Below are 20,362 nucleotides of genomic sequence, written 5' to 3'. Positions count from 1 at the left end.
GCATTACAGCATGCATCTCCTTTCTCCGTGCCCTACGTTTGCAACTGATGGCCAGCAACACATGCAGTCTCAGATCAGACCATGGCATGCAGCCAGCTGCCCAAAGAGGACTCCGCTACTACAACCACCTCATTGCCAAAAAATTAGACTTGATCACTAAAGGCAGGGGTAGCTATCTCTAGGGGTCCAAGAAAGCAAAAAGAGGCACCACAGACAGAAAGGAGCTATTTTTCACATAGCTTTTGTGAAAGCATAGTTGCAAAGGCCACAGCAAACAGAGTAAGTCTTGTTGAGTAGGTTAAATAGTTCACCCTACCTTATGCTCATTGTAACTGTTTGACTGTTGTCAGGTCCTTAATTTTTAGAGTAAATAACCATTCTGAAAAAATAAATGGGGGGGGAGAGAGTGGGAAACAAAAGAGTGTAACCGCATTTTTATGACAATCCAATTCCCTGAAAACTCATTCTTCTCAATTTGCCCTGCTTTTAATAAAGCATGTGTGCCAAGCTGAGATAACATCAACATCTCCTACCGTTATAATTTTGATCTACGCAGCAATTCATGATTTGCTCTTTGTCAACTCTGGCTCAAATTCTGGATACACACACACAAGCCACCCCGCAGACTTCATGGACTGTGACTATACTTCCACCACTTGCATAAAAAACCCAACTGAATTACCCAACTTAATTTACCTCCTCAAACTTTCCCTGTTTTGAAAAAAAATATCTAGTAATTGTGCTCTGAAAGCAGACTTTGAGGAGAATGTGTCAGCAATTAGCACTGTGCCCCTAATTAAACCAACATATTTATGCACTCCATAAATTCCCTCTGTAGCCATAATGTAATTGTTTCTATATGCCAATTTCACAGTATACGCAAATGTTTTCATATTATCAGCACTGCCTTGCTGACTGCTTAAGATAAGGTCCTCATCTAGCAATGCAAAGGAGACTTAAGCTCTGTCTGCCATGTATTAATGAGAAACAGGAACCATCCACAGAAAGACTTCTGCTTCTCCCCAAAAATCTCTCCTGACTGCACAAGAATATTACCTTTTCTAGATAATTTAAAGGGACAGCATTATGAATATACTTTTTTCCCATCTTTTCTGGACCTAGCATCCCTTAAACAGAATGTCCTAAATTTTTGTTGCAGCTCCTTCAAATGCTAATTTATGTTCCTTTGGTGACTGTTGCTTTCTTCACTTGGGGAGCCTTTCACATATATCTGAATGAACGTCCTGAAATTTTCATCAAGTTCAGAGAATGAACGTTCCTACATTCACACTTACAAGCTTAATTTATTTTCTTGCCATTTGGAGAAAATTTATCTTGGCAAATGAAAATCCAGAAATGGCCCGCAGCCAACTGTCAAGAAAACCTGGAAACCAAAAGCAGCAGAACATCGTGTATGCCAAACACCAGGAACACCACTGGGCTGTGTTATTTCTCAGTGCCACTGAAGAGGCCTCATTTGTCATTAGTCAAATCCAGCCACTGTCCCAACACAGGCTTGATCCACACCCAGTCAAGAGTACAGACTTTGTCAATAGGCACTGGATCACACCCAGAAGTCTTCCAACATAAATTATTTAACTTCCATATGCCTCTGTTTAAACATCTTTAAAGTGGATATTTTAGCACCCAGCTTTATGCAATGCATGGATGCAAATCATAGGTAACAATAATCTGTCTGCATACGCAGTAATATCATGGCACAACAACAGTAATTCCTCGCAGCGCTGTAGATACAAAGTCTGTCCTCTTCATGGCAGTTGTAATCCACTACCTGAAAACAAGTCTTCAGAAAGACATGTAATGATGTTGGTGAAGGACAGAAGCTATTTTACATGATATTCCCTTACGCTTCTAAAATGATTTTGTAGAGACAAATCAAGTGAGCACCACAGAAGTATCCTCTCCTGCATGGTTTTAAACTTTTTTTGATGAAGAATGGTATTTTCCACAGAAAAGGAGGGGGAAAAAAAAAAACCAGGGAAGTAATTTCAGCAGGAGTATTTGTGAATAGGGTACTATTTCATATTGATGAAAATCAGGTCATAAAATAGTCTGTGAACTAAGAAAATGGCAAACAAACACCTATATTAAAAACAATAGAGTTTTCCCCATCATAAGACGTGTTCAGGATATTGTATTTGACACAATAAAAACTAAATCAGGATTTAAAAACAGAATTCCAGAACAACAGAATATCCGACAGTGGGAAACAAGTTACACAAATAATTTTGTTTCACAAAGCAATTATATAATTCTAAATCTATGCAATATTGTTTGTAATTTGATTTCAAAGTCATCAGGATCAGTAGGAATGCAATTGTGTTTGGTTTGTGAACGTATCCGGAAAATTTAAAAACATATACAAAATAGCAGGTATTAATATTACATAAAATTGAGAAAAAGCAATAAACATTTGCTTTTACAGCTCAGTTCCATTGAAAGGAAGGTTGGATGGCAGTCATGTTACTGCCTGAGTTAACCTCTTGGTTTTTTTCTTTACTGTAGCAAGCAGTAGATAAGGCCTTCAGGGTTCAAGATCAAGTAATTCATTACTAAATTTATGGAAGGCTCCACTACAGAAATCAATGAATAGTGACTAAAGAAGGCATTATGAATAAAACAACTTCATAGTACCACTAACTCCATCTGAGAGGATGGCAAAGATTTTCTACATAGTAAGTATATACCAAATCAATCCATGGAATATAATTTGCATTGAATAAGTTATTTAACATTTTGCACATGACCTCAGTGTTGAGACCAGTTAAGTTCTCTCCTGTCTTTCTGCAAGGTCACATGAAAATAGAGGGGGTTCTCTGGACCCTTCACTGTCACTCTTACTTACAGACTGACCCTTTCCTACAAATATCCAGTGGCACATGCTTTTCAGGAGGAGTTGAAAAACTATCTACGTCAATTAAGAAGAGAGCACATAATGCTCAATTAAAAACTGCCACCCCAGAATCTTAACCAATTTTTGCCAAAGCTAGTGTGATCTATATAAATATACACATATGTATTTTTTAATATATATACACACATATACATATTAGAGCGATAAACATATGCTTGATCTCTGCTGACAGATCAAATGAGAAAGGTGCAAAGACAGACTGTTGTCTACTTCTATTACCAAGGAGCAAAGGGCTGGAAGGCACTGTCATTATCCATTACACAGTTAAAGCTTGCTTTCCTATAAGGCTCCATTCTAGAAAAGCAAACATGTCAATCCACCACCACTGCTAAGGAAATAACTGATGAAAAAGCAGGTTATTCTGGCCCGATGTTTGGAAATCAGATGCTATTCAATACGGAGAACTGAAAGGTACTGCATTTAAACAGAATTACCCAGACAAAGAGATCCAAGGGTGGGGAACATCTGGATAGCTAACAGGTTGGCAGAAAAGGATGTGGGGATTACCATGAATCATAAGATAAGCATGAGTTTTCGTGTCATGCTGTTGTGTAAAGAACTGCCATTATGTTACAAATATAAACAAGATAAAGGTGTGCTACCAGCCCTTCTGCTCCAGTCGGTCCTGCTAAGACCTCAGGGGCAATCACGTGCTCAGTTTTTGGTACTGTTGTTCAATAAAAGAGGCAGCAAATTGATGAGAATCCAGAAAAAGACGCAGTGGTATTTGTGAATGGTCTAAAAAAAGGTGGTGTTGGAAATTAGCATTGTTTAACCTGGGGGGGTGGGTGGGAAGAGGGAAACGAGGGAGGGAGAGAACATAAAGGCCTTCATAAATAGAAAAAAAAGTTGCTGTAAAGAAGAACAATTTTGGCATCCATGGAAGACAGCAAAAGTTAAAGAGATATGTCTGTAAGATACCAATAAAAACACTCAGTGGAAAGGACTCTATGCATGCTAGAATAGCTTGCCTAGGGAGACGGTGGAACTAACATGCTGGGGCAGTTTTAAAGGCAGGTCAGATCAACATCTGTCAGGAATGATAAGCAGAGCTGAACCTGTCTTGGGGCAAAGGATGCACCAGTTCATTTCTCAAAATTGTAAGATGAAGCCAAGCTAAATTCCACGTCGTACAACAGCAGTAAAAAACAGAGACTGAGGCAGCAGAAAACTTAAAAAGAATAAGTTTGGTAACCCATCTTCAACTACAACAACAAAAAAATTTCAGATCTTGCTATAATTGTGTTTCACTTCCAGTTTATACATTTCACACACAGCTACAAAGAGAATTTCCACTCCTCCATTTGCAATAACAGGCAACTGTAAGGTTGCAACACCTGCTCAGGGATAATCTGGTGTGGTTGAGATGCAGGCTGCTTACAGTGACGTCTAATTGAAAACTGAAAGAAGAGAAGCTTAACTTTTCATTTATTTTGTGTTTTAAGAGACATTGTACCTTTGCACCACTCTCAGTTCATCAGTCTTCCAGGGTATGTTTTTGTGTAGATGTCTGATCTTTTAAATTCTTTCTATTGCTATTCTGCAAAAGTAGTGTAGCTGCTTTCACAAAGCTCCTGCTCTCCATGAGATAACAACATCCAACTCAGGGAGGTAAGCATGGGAAAGAATAAGGAATACAGAAGGGCAGAAGAAAAGTATGGTGCAGGAAGCACTCAAGGAAAAGAGAAAATGAAGCATGTGGACAAAGTGAATGGAGAAGAGGTGCTGCAAGGACTTTTCTACTCTGAATACTGAAGAGAGAAAGGGTTGTGAAGCTTTGAAAAGATGCACAGGTGGAGTGAAATGAGGAAGGCAGGAAGGCATAGGCTGAGCTGCTAAGGGAAGGGGTGGAAGATGAAGATGATAGGGATTAGTGAGAAGAGTCTTGAGAAAAGAGATGGTGTCAGGGAAGGAGAATTATTACAGATAAAAGATGGAGGTTCCTCCCATGGCTTTGAGTCTCCCGTAACAAGGCAATACAGAGGCACTACCTGAACTATCAGTGAGGGATAGGCATGTGTTAATTCTGGAACAACGCAGCTTCCTCACGTATTTTATCCTACATCCGCTCTGGGAAAGAGGCCGACAAATCCAGTGGTGGTAATCAAAACCTTTCATCTGCCATTTAGCAGCTCTGTAACAGCAGTGGAAATAGAAGTTTTATGCTCAAACCCAGAGACAAAACCCACTGTATTAGAACAGTATAAATGCCTAACACATGGTCATAGTCCATGACATCTTCCATTTTGAACATATCTTGCCACTCAACATAACTGCATCCAAGTTGCTCTGAAGCTGCTGGTAACAGAAGAGGTACAGGGATTGACATGCTTATGTTTCAAGAAACCTATTTTTTCTTTTGGAGAAACCTCTTTCTCCAGGCTTATAAATTCTTACTCAAAAGGGTTTACCATGTTCTGTGGGTAATGAATCAGGTTAAGAAACAGGTGCAACTTCTGTAAGCTTTGCTCACCTATCTAATCCTCAGATGAGCAACAGCAGCTACTGACACCAGGATAAGCAGTGTGATTCATGCCAAGTAAAGTTAATTTTCTTAGTACGATACATAAGATGAATTTTTGTACACTCTTATTATAAACACCAAACTCCACCAAAGCTGGGGACATGGACAAGTCAATAGGATCCTTAAAAACTTCTAATAGGCCACTTTTAATAAAAAGAGCTATTAAAATTACATTAAATACTCATGAGTCACACTTGTTCACAAGACGCCTCAATTTCATTTTCATTCTACTTTTCAGACAGCTGAAAGACCAATTTATGTAAGATACCTCTTAGCTTTCCAAACCTCCTTTAGTGTTTCTATCAGCTGTTAAGTGGAATGTGGCATTTCCCTCCAGTTAAAGAGGTGAGAAAAGACGCAGCTCATCTTGTATCATTCCATTTTGGGTGGGTTTGGGGTATGAATAATGCAAGATTCTACATGCTATGGGGTCAGCATTTCTGTATTACAAGTGTTACATTACCTAAAGCATTACCATGACAGAATATGTGTTCATATAGAAAAGGAATTATATGAACTTCGCCATCAAATTTTTAGGTTTTACTCATTGACCAAGTGTCTCTCCCTGCAAGTAAACAAAGCTGATGACTTTCAAGGTGTCCCTCAGGTAACAGAGATCAATGAGAGGGAATTGCATTAGCAGTAAGAAACAAAATGGCCCTGTCTTATGTGTAAGATTAAAATCAGATTTTTTTTTTAAAGAAGGAAATTGTTAGGCCTCAGGTCCTGGTAAACTGTTGCAATTTCATACAGAAAATTCTATACTCCTGTTTTCAACACCGCTAGAGGGTGAAAAAGCACTGTGGTCACAAAATGATAAAGAGAAATGGGTGTTAAAAAAAAACCCCACACCCTAGAGATCATGAAAAAAATTTCAAGAACGCTAGCTGTTTAAGAGAGTCCATAAGCTCATAGGTAGATATTTGAAAAGTGCTATAATCATCTTTAATGAAAGCTTTCATACTTGAAGCACAATTCAAGAGCTGCTACTGTGCAACTAGAAATATCCTTTCAAAGGAATCACCTCAAACTATCTCAAAGATAATGATAAAACGTTCTTCAGCGCTAGGAAGACCCCAAGATTCAACAGAGAAGAATTAAAGAAGCCATTTCCATCAAGGCTAAAAGTAAACACAACAGGTAATTTGCTATAAGCCAAACTATCTTGAGAGCCAATTGCGATGTCTTGCCCTAACTGTATTCCTTTTACTGTCAACAAAGGCCACTATTGAATAATTCTTGTTTTAGAAATCTGAATAATTTCAGTCAGAAGAATCTCAATGCATCACTACTAAGAAGAGAAGATCAATTGTGTTTGCACTATTTAGAGAAAACAATAAGTATTTCCTGTTCCATGTAGCACGGACATAGAAGAAAACACAAAGAGCGTTTCCTACTATACTTTGCTATGCTTCCCATGAAAGTCACTTGGCAAAATGCCCATCTCCTTAAACTTCATTATGGATCTTAGATTTTCAATATCACTCACTCAGCTAAAATGTCTTCCTGCCACCTTCTGCATTTGCTGCCTGAACTATGATCAGGAAGACTTTTCTATTTTTGTAAGTTTTAAGAGTAGAAGAATTGCATTAAAGATGCAAACCCTAGGGATATTCATACCCTGCCATTGCTCCAAATGAGGCTATAATGCATTGTATTCCAGGATCTTCTTAGGCTTTCACCGAACTTGTGCAATTTATTCTTAACAGTTAACAGTTTTAAGTCCTCCTGTCATTTTGTGAAGCTGGACTAAGATATGGCTAACTTCAATTTTATTTTTTTTCCCCTAGGTGCTTTCAAGTGTATAAAACACCCTATGAAGAAAGTGTTCAACCTTTCCATGACTCTCTTTTTTTAATCCTTTCATTTCTCCTTTCTCATTCATCTTGGAGCTTGCAAAGTTTCAGAGCAACCTATCGTAGTGGGAATCAGAGCCTTGAGTGTGACTCACTGCTTCTCCTGCAGTACCTATAATGAAAAGGTCAAAACTGCTATTCAAAATCTCCTCCTTTGACCTCATGCCTCATCAAACTGAGCCTGCATTATGGCCAGTGACCACGACAGAGTCACAGAAAGAGCGCACCACTGAGTGATGATGTTTCTGGCAAGCCATGGCAACCATTCTAGCTCTAACTCTTAACAGAATTGAAAGATTTTTTAAAAGGGCCTTAAAATAACCAAAGTTGGGCTACATTACTGGGTTGTGGTGTTTGGTTTTTTTTTTGGTTATTACTTATTATCATCTTTTAAAGTATTTTATACCGCTATGGTACCCTGATCAATGCAGCCAGTTCAGGGCTCACATAAGCAAAAGCAGATTGCTGCTTTGTGGCAGTTTTTTCCCTTGCAGCCATCAGAGTGCATCACCTGTTTTTCTTTACCCCAGCTTAGTTTTCTAGTGACCTACTCACTGAACCTTCTGGCATTTCACTCCTCACCCTTGTGGGTAAGCAATGACCAAATTCCTCTTTCCTCTTCTTTCACCTGACAAAGGCAGTGAGAGGTCCCAGCTCCTGGGGCACCTGCTCCAGAGCCTCTTGGATTCCTTATTCTGCTCTCACTTGCCCAAATCTAAGGCTTCTTTCTTCAGCACTCATCACCTCCTGTACCTGAAAAGTCTAAATATCCCAACAAAACCTGCAAGAGTGGAAAAATTGAGCAGGGAACTCCAAAGAGCATGTGCTATTGCCAAAATTTATGTCCCTTTGGACCAAAAAATTTGGTGAGAAAAATTCATGGCTACTTAGCTTCTGTAGTAACTGTTTACCTTAGCCAAACTGTAACACACTGAAAATAATATATTTAATTTGTTTTTCTCCATGTTTCTAACAACATGCATTCCATGTCTAACTACCCCTTTTCATTCAGTCATGGAAAGCTTCCTGAGATACTTTATATGTCTACATTACCAAAGACAAGTCTAAGAGTTGATGCAAATCATAGTGGTTTTTCATTTCCCTTGTTTAAAGAAAATTTGAAGAACATTAACATTTCTTAGCAAATCAGGATGACTGCTACAAGACATCTGTATATTTCAAGAGCAAAAGTGTAAGCTTACAGGTACCACCTGCAATTCAATAGCCACAACAAAATTAATCCACTAATGCTAAACATAGCTCAGTTCAAAGGAGGAAAAACAAATAAAGTCACCGAGTCCCTCCAAATGCTCATGCAGTCAAGTATTAAGCTAGGTTCTAGTCTTGCTGTTGACTTGGGAGGCTACTCATAAACAAAGAGATCAAGAGAGATAATTTGCCTGCTATTGTCTATCCTACAAACAAAAAGTTATCCAAACTAGTTATGGAGTCAAAAACAGCAATCAAGAAAAATAAACTTGAATTTCGCTAGAGGGTCAGCAGCTTGGCTCCTTTTTAGAGTATCATTCTGATGTGAAGTAACCAAAACACATAAAATAATAAAAAAGGAGCCAAAAACCATTAGGCTGAGATTCATATTCCTACTCCGTTCCTAATAAAGCTGTTAAACCCTGTTTAAAATATTTAAATTATTTAACCTGCAAGTGAAGAAGAAAAGATTCACTAGCTTTGTAGAGAAGATGCCTACCTGGAAGATGAGACACTGGTATTCCCACTGCTACACCAGGAACTGTTTATATATGCAAATAGGGTTGATGAACAGATAAGGTTAAGACAACTACAGAATATTAAATTGCAGAGCAGTCTGCTTCAAGATAGGAGATAAGAATTCAAGTTTCCTCAGGCAGAGGAGAGAACCAAACTTTGGTTTTCTACACCGCTGGATCAAACCACCACCTCCTACTACTTTGCATACCATGACCTTCATTTCTCATACTTTCCCACAGGTGTTCAAAATGAAGTATTTAGTTTGGGGCTTAACGAAATAGCATTTTTTTCAGCCATCACCAGCTAACTTTATTGCAGTGAAACTAATGCATCATTGAAGAAATGTAAGCCTGCTCTCTGCCTCTGCGTTTGTGTTAGCATTATCCCTGCCATATGTCAGACAGTCATTTAATGTAGAGGCAGGATAGTGGAAGAAGAGATGGCTGGCAGTGAGCTATTGAGCGGTAGAGCTGGACTCTTCACCAGACCTCCATACTCCAGGGGAAAATAAGACAGTTTGCTGAAAAGATGGGAGATCAGGAGTGCTCTAATAGTCTGGCACAATTTTAAGATACATCGACTTCTGGGTTTTTTTAAGTGTGGGACAGTGGACTGGACTTTAGGCTTGAGCCACAGGTCACCTAGGTTGTCTGTCACTCACTGCCCATACACTGCTTAATTAGTTCTTGTGGCCAGTATCTGTTTGCAGCTACACTGAGGGTAGACCCAGACTAATGACATTGTCTGTTATTACCTTGTTCTGAATTTACCACAAATTTCATGCTACTCTGTTGCAAACTTAGTTACAGAGGAGGAATTAAGGCATACAGCTAAATCTTCAGCAGCAGCTGAACCCCAGGGAGGCGAGGCCTAAATAGGGATAATAGTACTCAAATTACCAAGCTCAAAGGATGCAACAAAGGCTAATTAATGTTCGTAAAGGACTTCGAGGGTGGAAAGTGCTATACAAAGGAGAAATAAAACTATTTTGTGAGCTTCTGTGTAGGCTAGCAACTGAAGGCTCCAATTATGTGGCTTTCAATAGTTAACCACGTGAACATAATAAAGCAACTCTGATGACTGACTTCCTTCTTACTTCTCATTTGCATGACTTTCAGCACCTCTCACACGCTGCAAAACTTTAAAAGCTCTCTCTTCTGTCAAAATGGACTTGAACTATGGCTTAACCTTTGCTGGGACACTAGAGCGCGGAGAAACCTGAACAGGTCTGTGGATGCACCAAGAGAGAGAGCTGACTGAAGCCTGAAGAGTGTGCCCCTTGGAGGTGAAGAGGAGATGCGACTTCTTTCAAATACTGTTTAATTTATCAGCCTAGTTTGTCTTAAAGGAAGCTTCCAAATTCTGATTTTTCTTTTGCTAGCTTTTCTACCTTCCTAATTTATCTGGATGGCTTGTGAATAAAGACTTACACAATTAAAAGCTTGTCTATTTTTCCACAGCTATATCCATTGATTTAATAAGACATTATTCCTGCAAACACTGCCTTCTTTACGTCCTTAAATGAGCCCGAGTACACAACCATACTGCCACTATTTTCACATGGAGCCTAAACCAAATGATTGTAACTGTAGTCTTATCAGGAACTTCAACAGCAACAAGCAAAAGACACAGACATAAACAAAAAATTACCAGTATGTGTTTTGTAAGGAACTTATGAATTCCAAATTTTGCTAATAATTTCAAGTCTTTCTTCTTTAATTAGTTTCTAATCCATGACTGATTTTGTTCATCATGCCTAGCAACACAAGAAATTCATCCCTCTGTTAAGATATGAAATTGAATCCTCTGGCAAAATATTACCCATTCATTTTCATATGGATATTTTTACAGAATTATTGCCTTCCCCAACTCAATTTGCTTGAACAGCCAAAAAAGACTTAAGAGTCAGGGAAAATCTGGATGTAGTAATCCCAGTTACTCTGTTCCCTTATGCAAAATACAGCTGCAATCTAAACTGTTGGGGAAAACTTACAAATATAAATCAAGAGGGATATGACATATGGGAGTCAGGAAGAGGGGTTTCCAGCTGATAGCCATTCCTTTTTATTATTTTGTGGAAACCAGATTGATCAATCACCAAAGAAGTCACATCTCTTCAAAATGCTTAGAGATCTCCTTCAAAGACAAAATTCACAGACCATCTTGTCTGTGGACAGATGGAGCATTTCTCTGTGTGCTTCAGGTGACCCTGCTGAAATAGTCACTGAGAGAAGACAAAGCATGGAGAGATCAAAAGAGAGTAGCTGTGCAACACCAGAACTTACAACATGAAGAGCAGGGCGAGGCTGGCAAAAAAAAAAAAAAAAAAAAAAAAAAAGAAAAACAACAACAACAACAAAAAAAAACCAAACCAAAAAAAAGAAACCAACCTCTTTGAATTCACAGATGGAGGCCTGCCTTCCTCTGGGCATCTTTGTTGGAGGAGCACCCTTCTGCTGAGGGGAAACAGACAGTCCAAAGCACATCCAGATGTGCACAAATACTCATGATGTGTTTCTCATTCTCATCACAACATGCTCTTGATTTATTCTTGATTAAGACCTGTTTGCTTTCCCTGATGACCTGCAAGGCTGTTATGGTTCTTACAAGTGCAGTTTTTGAATACCTCACTAACTTCAAGACTTCTGTCTTGAGCAATATCCTTACTATTCCTTGAGGACCCAGGGTGGTGTTCCTCTACCCAAGGACTTAGAAGTGCAAGCTAGTGCAACAATTACTTGACATCTGAAGCTGCCATCAGCCGTCCTCAGCACACATAGATGGACTGGATAGCAATGGTTGGGAGACAGAAAGAAGGTACACAGAGGCTGCCTGGGGAGTCAGGCCGAAGCTATACGAGGACAAAGAGGAGTAATCTAAATACAAGACATTACACCTTCTAGGTTCATTCTTCTGTTGTTTTAGCTGCTACCAAGTCTGACACTCTTCTGACCCAGCCAATACACATCGCTGTCCTCCCAGAGTAATGCCACTCAGCTGGGTATTGTGGAATTCTTCTAGTAATATGTGAATGGCAAGCTGGGCTGCACGCCACAGAAACTGTTCAACACAGAGTTTGGGTGTTTTGGGGTTTTTTCTTTGTTTGTTGGTTTTTTCCCTTTATTTTTTTTCCTTTCCCCTCAGAGATGCACCTTCTTAAATGACAATTTAATTTGCTTTCTTTTTTAACAATCGTGTCCTTTGCAATGAAATTTGCCTAATGGTCCAGATAGCATGACGCTGTACATTTCCATTTTTGTTGTCATTTTTAAATTCAGAGGGGAGAAAGGGAAAAAAAATACACAAAGGGAGCTGAAGTTAGTGAACCAATTCCCCCCTCCCCTCAAAGTCCTCAGGCTCCAATGAGATTAAATCAGAGAGTTAATACAAATCTAGTCTGTCAGTTCCAGCAGATACACACTGCTTCTAGGATAAAAGAACAGCACAGCAAGAATATATTCAACTCATCTTAGGTTCAAAGTAAAAGTCCTGCTGAACGTAAAGGGACAAGAAAATCACTACAGATGATGCTAAAAGATTAAGAACAGCTAGAAAAACATTTATAATGCTAAAGAGAATTTCTCCCTGCCACAATTACCAGTCAGACTACCAGAAATGAGTTATCTTTTCTATTTATAACATAAATATTATTTTATTCATAACAGTATTACCAGTTCAGAAAAAATAAGTTACCTTTGACAACCTGTTCTTCCCATAACACTGGCATTGCCAAAAATACAAACATTTTCAGAAGACCAGAAGTGTTAAACTGAAGATCCTGCTCCAAAAAGCAGGGACCCTCCAAATGTATGCAAGGAAGATAAGGTCACCCAAACCACCACAGCTGTGCAGTCTGCTGAGTCTCCAGCCTATAAACTCTGCCTATAAATAGACAGATTTTGCTTAAGGGATTATTCATAAATGGGCTTCCAACAAAAACAGTGGTGAGACTGCAGGAGATCATTAGCTTACAGAAAGTTGAGAGATTTTCACTTAGTCTGCTAGTACTAAGTGGACTAAGAACTGTTTTAAGAATGGTATTCACTTTGCTGTGTATGGAACAAGCCTTGCTTTATTTTCATGCTTAATGCTAGCTCTGTATTTAAATGCCTTTGCTGTCTTGGTGTGTGATACATGAGACACTAAAAATAGCCTGTCTGTTCCAGAATTGCCATTGTTTCTACCTTTGAAAAGCTCCATTAATGATGAAAAAACTACTATGAATTTGTGGAGATAAAGCCTAAAATATTGAGAGACTGAGACTGCACACATAGTAAATATCTATTATATATTTTCTATGTAAATCTACTTTATGCACCTCATATTTAGGCAAACCCCCCCTCTATTTCAAGCTCTACTGGAAAAAAAAAAAAAAAAAAAATGCTTGAAAGTCCATGTCTTTTACGGCTACTTTTTCTTTTGTGTGTCTGCCTGATAAGGCCTGGAAAGTCTCCAAAATTTACGAAGTCTTATCTATGTGTTCTCCAGCTCTTTTTTTGTGCTGTAGATACCTTTTTAATCCAACTCAGATGTTGTTTATACTTTGGAGAGCCTCTCACAGCCAGTAAGACAAAACAAAACAGTGGGATTCTGTTCCAGCAAGATATAGAGGTGTCCTCCCAGGACAAAGGTAAAAGCAGCCGGTATTGCATTTGCAAAGCAGAGCTGATCATTTCATGGCAGGGAATAAGTCGTCTATTTTAGGATCTTGAGATTTTAATATATGCAAGATGCAAAGACAGCGGACATGGCTAGAGCCAGCTATAGTGCAGGCACAGGCAGATTCCACAAAGATGTTCAGCATCGTAACTCCAGCTTCGGTGGCTAACTCCCTCAGAGATTTCTTAAATACACATCCATCACTGACTGCAACGGTTCTGGGTATTTTAGTCTCCTTTAGTGCAGGTTGGCTAGTTTCTCAAGTAGTCTTAGGATATCGCCAACCAGCAGTACAGTATCAGCCAAATTCACACCTAAAAAGGATAAAGCCTAATTACTCCATCACTCAAATTACTAATTACTCTACTTGTGCCACTTTTCCTCCGCTCTGCCTTGCTGGACACATACCATTTATATGTGATGACATTGTCTAGATGGTCAACTCCATTTGTGACCGAACAACTGGTTGCTGAGCACCTTTCAAAACCATGCACGGCCAAGACCTATAAGGACTACATACATGTTGGGCAGCAAGGCAAGAAACTTAGGTTAGTTTTGCATTCATTTCTATTTTCTGACTTTGGATCTGTACATGTGCAGGTACTGTAAAAACACATGGGATTAGGCAAGTCAATTTATCAGAAACATGCACTGTACTTTACCACCATGTACATAGAGAGATCCTGAACGCTTCCCCTTTTACACATCAAAATGAATTAAATGGATGGAGGGAAAAAAGGTATACTTGTGTGCCTTATAGCTTTCCAGTGGCATTCATTTTAAATTTATGTAATTTACAAGTCAAAAGATTACTGTAACTTCTCAGTGCCACAACCGTAGCTGTCAGAGTCCTTCAGAAAACTTCAAGCTGTTCTTTGACTTCAAGATCATCCGCTACAATACAGACCTTGGCAGCAGCAGTTAGCTGGCCGCTGTCAGTGATGGATGAGACAACAGAATGCAGTTTGCTCTTTCACAGCTATATCAATGCCATCCTGCCCTGCTGACAGGCAAGGCGAACCTGGTTTTGTCAGTGAGCCAGGCAGATATGATCCCAAAGACACAAAGGAAGCAAATATGAGCAGTAACAAGGTGCCATCCTCACTGAGTCACTTTTCTGGCCGTAACTGCATTTTAGCAGATGTCCAGCTCAATATTACCAGTGATACATCCATTATGGTCCTGAAAATCCACTATATCTACTCCGACTGCAGTTCTTCCTCAGCCAAAAAACCACATGGTGCACAGGAATAGGCCAAATGCTAGGAAATGTGGGCAACTCCCATGCTGTTCACAAACATTAATGTCCAAACCCAAGCACATTCTCCATTACAAAAACAGAGGCAAAATTCCAAATGCAAAAAGCAGTTACTGTGGTTAGGGACAACTAACAATCCTTGACGGCACGACCATTTGGAAAAATACTCTGTGTTCAGCTCCATCTGCAGCTACTGTTTTGTTACAAGATATGCTGCTCTCCCAAACAATTTTACCAAGTGATTTTTTTGAAAACTTCAACTCCAGAGCAGGATATCCAGACTGAAATGGCTGTGGTCTGGTAGGAAAGGTTGGAGAGCTGATTAGAAAGTACAATATACAATCAAAATACCAACACTTGCTCCCAAACAGCTTAAAATGATTTCAAAGTGTACAGAAGCAGCAATAAACAGCTCATATTTCTGTCCTTCCAATGCTACAAAGGGTAATCTGGGCGAGCCGGTGTTAAAGACCTGTTCCTGGCAAAGCTCTACCAGCTCAGGCACTTCTTTGTTAGCACGCTGCTCCTCCTGACGCAGCCTCTCTGTGCAACTTCTAGAGGACACTTCGACCCCTGGGGTGACCCACTCTTTCTCTTTGTTCAGAGCATTCAGTAAAAGCAGCTCCAACCCTAACTTTGGCCTTTTGTGTTTCTGCTACATAGTATTTATCACTTATACTGAATTTCAGAGGAAAATATCAGAACTGCCATCCAAAAATCAAGCTGCAGTCTCCCAGCTATATCACAGCTGCTGATTGCCTGATCTTTCATGATTATAAAATCTGAAGATGTATCCCAATACCTTTTGCTTTATGAAATTTTTTGCACACAGGATCTGCAGGTTTGAGATAGCTGTTAACAGAGGCTCTCCCCCCTGCCTCCTTATTCCTCATTTAGACCTGATCTCAGTGCAGGGGTTGGGTTTATCCTATGGTACCCCCCTTGCATGATTCAGTAACCTTCACTCCAGCAAACCCCTGGAAATTTGCACTAGCACTACATGCATATCAGCTCTGCTCTGTTCTGTCATTTTGCTAAAGAGAGGGAGAAGACCATTGGCGCGGGGGGGAGGGAAGAGCAGAAGTACTGCCCACCTCCAGCTCTGGCACGACCCCACTGCTGGGAACAGAAGGTATATATCTATATGACAGCACTGTCTCTCCTCATCCCTGCGAGGACAGCAGTGTACCGCAGAGCAAAGCCAGGCTAGACTAACAGCCCAATAATGCTGGTGCATAATAATTTTGGGGGTGCATGTATTTGCTATCTGGTGCATATATTTTACTATCATAGCACATCAGGGATATGCTAGGAAGCTGGCATTTCCCCCAGCATTACTCCCCACTCACTATTCCAAAAGCTCTGCAAATACACTACCTTTCCCCAAGCTGTAAAGAGAGGAAAAACACCACAACAAATGAGTTGCTCTTCTGTTCTGTCTTTCACATCAGTACTTTTGCAGTCACTTCGGCAGCTCTGCTGTTTAAACCAATTCTTGTTTCTACAGCAGATTATAAACAAGCGTACTACTCTGTCACACGGAAAATGCATTCTAGTCAACATGGCCATTTCCCACTCCCTATGTACCCAAGTCAAGCCTGCCTACTTATTGATGCGAGCAAGTTTCAGCTGCAGTCAGCGCTGTTTGGATGCTGTTGTTGTGGAAGTGAGCTAATATCTATAGTCTCACGTGTTATCAACAGAATGGCTATCTGATGTCCAGAAACTGTATTAATTATAGTGGTGACAGACGTAGCAAAAAAATTGAGCACTAATTTCATTTTCAATTGCAATATCTTCTCTCTGACCTGGCAGTTCAAGAAGTCATCACTGGACTACTAGAGTGAGCAAACTCAATATGAGTGCCACTGCAGAGGAATCTCCAGGATGCCTTTTCACACAGCCACTTTCTCTGACAACAGCTTCTCTTGAGCAGAATGAGTTAGTGAATCACTTGCTGGTCTGTCTTGGGTTAGCTCACATCTATTTAAACCAGCATGAAGCTCTGCACCTTTGATGTGAGTTAATTAAGCTCACATGGCTTTCCCCAGCCTGGCTGCTGCAGCTTCCGAAGTGAAGGGAGCCAAATTAGGCCCATCTGTCTAAATGGAAGGGAGTCCTCTCCCGCCACAAGGCATGCTTCATTACCCAGCACAGGAGCCACCTTCCAAGAGCACCAGGAAAGGGGGTTTCGTTGCTGCCAACAGCTACCCAGAATATTAGGTATGCTGAGCGTGAGGGTTTTCACGAGAACCACGATTCTGTGCCATCAGCTTCTTTGCACAGAAGCCTCAAGGGTCTGTCTACAAAGGGATTTCCCACAATAACCTTTTGTTTAACACTTGGAACTTCTTGGCAGCAACAGATCTGCAAAATACGTTTGAGTTTGCTTCTTTTTTCATTTAAAAATCAAGAAGGAACTAGCAAACTTCTGTGTGGCAGAGGAGATGACTCTCTCTGCCTTGATCCTGCAGTCCTTCATTGTGTAACTGAAGTTTGTACTCTGTACACGCTCTGGAAGCCTCTCGATTGCTAAATTGAAATCCCAAGAAGAAAGAAAGTAGCCTTAAGTAATCCATGTCATCAGGTACAGCTGCTAGGGAAAGGACGCAAACCACTCCCCTGCTGCTAGTCAGTGCTAGGATCTGGGGAAGCAGAGGTAGAAGACACAATTACACAACTTCAGGTCCCGAATTTGTCTTAAGTTATTTGATCTTGTAGAGGAACTGCAGAATTGTGATCAGATCCCATGCTGGCTCTGCCACAGCGCTGTGCCTCAGTAGAGTTATTAACCATACTTTGGTTATGAGTTTATGAATGTGTTATACAAAAGTTACCAACACAGCAAAACCATAAGTGACAAAAAAATAATTCCTTCAGTAACCTGTTTTCTGCAAGACAAGACTTGAAGGAAATATCTGTAAGTCTGTATGTAAAAACATACGGTACAGTTGGGAAACACAACCTTCATGCTGAAGACGTAACCAAGCAGACCTAAAAGCTTTTTTTCTCTGTCACAGATGATCTTTATGAATGTTATGAAAACTAACAAAGAAGTTTACAATGAAAAAAGCACAGCAATCAGTAATACATACCCTAAGTAGTGACAAAACATTTACTAATGTTACAGGACAGTAAGAAAATCGTCCAACAAGTGAAAACACTTGATGTTTTTGTGATAGGCCTCCTAAAAGGTTCCTTCTTAAATCTAACAAAAATGAGGTATGGAGATGATGTGCATATAGATTAGTTTTGGCTAAAGTGGGACTCCCCAGGGAGTCTACACAACTGAATGAGTGAAAAACTGGCTAGTTGGGCTTTAAGAGTAGCATTTAATGTGCCGTACTTGGAGGCCAGTTACAAGCAGAGTAGTGCAGAGGCCTATCCTGTTAGATACCTGAGGATGGGGCACCCCTGTCAAGGTAATGGATGACGCCCACCTCGGGCTGCAGTCAATACGCTCGAGGGCAGGGCTGCCATTCAGAGTGGCCTGGCAGGAACCTCATGAAATTCAACTTGGACAAATGCAAAGTCCTGCTCCTGAGGAGGAGCGAGCCCATGCACCGGCACAAGCTGAAGACTGACTGGCTGGGCCAGCCTACTCTGCAGAAAAGGCCTGGGGGACCACAGGCTTAGCACGAGCCAGCAGCACACCCGAGCAGCAATGGCAGCCAGCAGCATCCCACACTGTGCCAACACCAGTGTAGCCAGGAGACCAAAAGAAGCTATTCTTCCCCTTTCCCCGGCACCTGTCAGGCCACGCTTGGACCACCACCTCTGGCTCTGCAGTCCCGCATGCTAGGCAGGCATTGATAAACGTGAGTAAGTTTGGGGGAGGGCCAGCAAAGTGCTCAAGGACTTGAGCTCTTGCCCTGCAAGAAGAGCTGGGAGATTCAGCTTGGAGAAAAGACAGCTTCGAGGAGACCTACTGGCAGCCTGCTGGTACCTATGGGGAGGTTATCAAAAAGATTGAGCCTGGTTCTTCACAGTGGTGCACGGCATGAGAATGAGAGACAATAGGTATAAATTGCCATGGGGGGTATCTCATAAAATATCAGGAAAAAAGAATAGTTCACTATGAAGACAGTGAAGCAGTACAACAGGTTGCCCTGAGAGGCTGCAAGGCCTCCATCCTCAGAGGTCTTAAAACCCCAGTCAGATAAAGCCCTGAGCAAGCTGGTTTGAATTCAATGTTGACACTGCTTTGAGCCGAAGGTTGGATTAGAGACCTCCTGAGGTCCCTTCTAGCCTGAAGGACTTGGTGACTCAATGTTCCCCGCTACAGGTTCTGTAACGTGCAATAATGGAAAAGGGTTCACAAAATCGAAGATTGCTTACATTTGGGAGCCTGAAACCAGTATTTGCACCTTCAAGTTCTGAGAAGCAGTACTTCAACAGTTTGTACAGTGCAACTGAAAAACAGCACAGTTTCATTGTGCTCACACTGGGAGCATCTTGGAGCAAGGAAACGATGCTTTCGTCAGACACAGTCTTGCCTCTGAAGAGTTGAGGTTTGCAAGCACGTGTGCGCAAGCAAGAAGTACTCTAATTAAAGAAGAACTAAGAAATGCAGGCTCCAAGGCTTAATGAATCATAACAAATACCTAGAAAAAAAAATAATCCTGCTAATTTCCAAGTGTTTAATTGAGTTGGCTGAAACATTTGTGTGCGTGAACACAATCACATATAGTTATTTCCCTGGGTAGAACTCTTCAAGCTGAAATATTGATTCTTCACCCGAGGCATGAATGGCAATCATTTGTTAATAAAGTCATAACTTCTCTACCTACCATATCAAGGTCTTGGGAAACCCTCCGTTTGCGCAGCTCTTCCATCCTCTCACACACATCTGTGAAGCAGGTGTTATAGTAGTCTGCATACTGCTGTGCCAGGTCATCAATATTTCCCAGTGACCCATCCTATGGTGGAGACAAAGAAAAAGAAAAGACATTAATCAATTTTGAAATTCTAATTTAAAGGTAACACCACAACCCTGAGGGAGACCCTCTCCCTGCAGCATGTCCAGCACACAGCTCTTGGGTCATTCTCTTAATCCTTAGCCCCGAGCACGCAAGAACAGCTGGGAACTGCAGTACCACAGTAGCTCTTCAGAAACAGGTGGGTCCTTGCTAATTCCTACACAGAAAGAGAAGGCAGGGACAGCAACTCATGGCAGAGAAACAATATATCCCCAGGCACTATCTGCCTCAATTCCCTCCCACCCACATATATTCATATTCCATCTGGTTCTCCCAAGCAGCTGCCCACTCATCCAATAACCAGTCATTACATACATTTCACTGACCTTATTTACTTGGGAGTAGCCCTGCTTTCCTTGAAAATGACTAACAGCAATTTAAAACATTAAACTTCTTGCTTATAAGCACAGTCAGCCGGACTGC

At 40.6% G+C, this 20,362-nt stretch overlaps 1 protein-coding gene across 2 annotated transcripts in view; it reads right to left on the bottom strand.

The window, feature by feature from the left end:
• The window catches only part of SASH1 (SAM and SH3 domain containing 1), a 568,627-nt gene that overhangs the window by 81,710 nt on the left and 466,555 nt on the right, over positions 1–20,362 (bottom strand). For both annotated transcript variants that reach the window (XM_082305211.1, XM_082305212.1), the window contains exon 2: positions 19,751–19,879. In XM_082305211.1, the coding sequence (XP_082161337.1) occupies positions 19,751–19,879 (129 nt within the window). The remainder of the gene's footprint in view (positions 1–19,750; positions 19,880–20,362) is intronic.

The sequence above is a fragment of the Platalea leucorodia genome (genome assembly GCF_965183815.1).
Source record: "Platalea leucorodia genome assembly, chromosome: 3".
NCBI classification, from domain to species: domain Eukaryota; kingdom Metazoa; phylum Chordata; class Aves; order Pelecaniformes; family Threskiornithidae; genus Platalea; species Platalea leucorodia.
The sequence above is the reverse complement of the archived record's forward strand: the minus strand, read 5'-3'. Positions and strand labels throughout refer to the sequence as shown.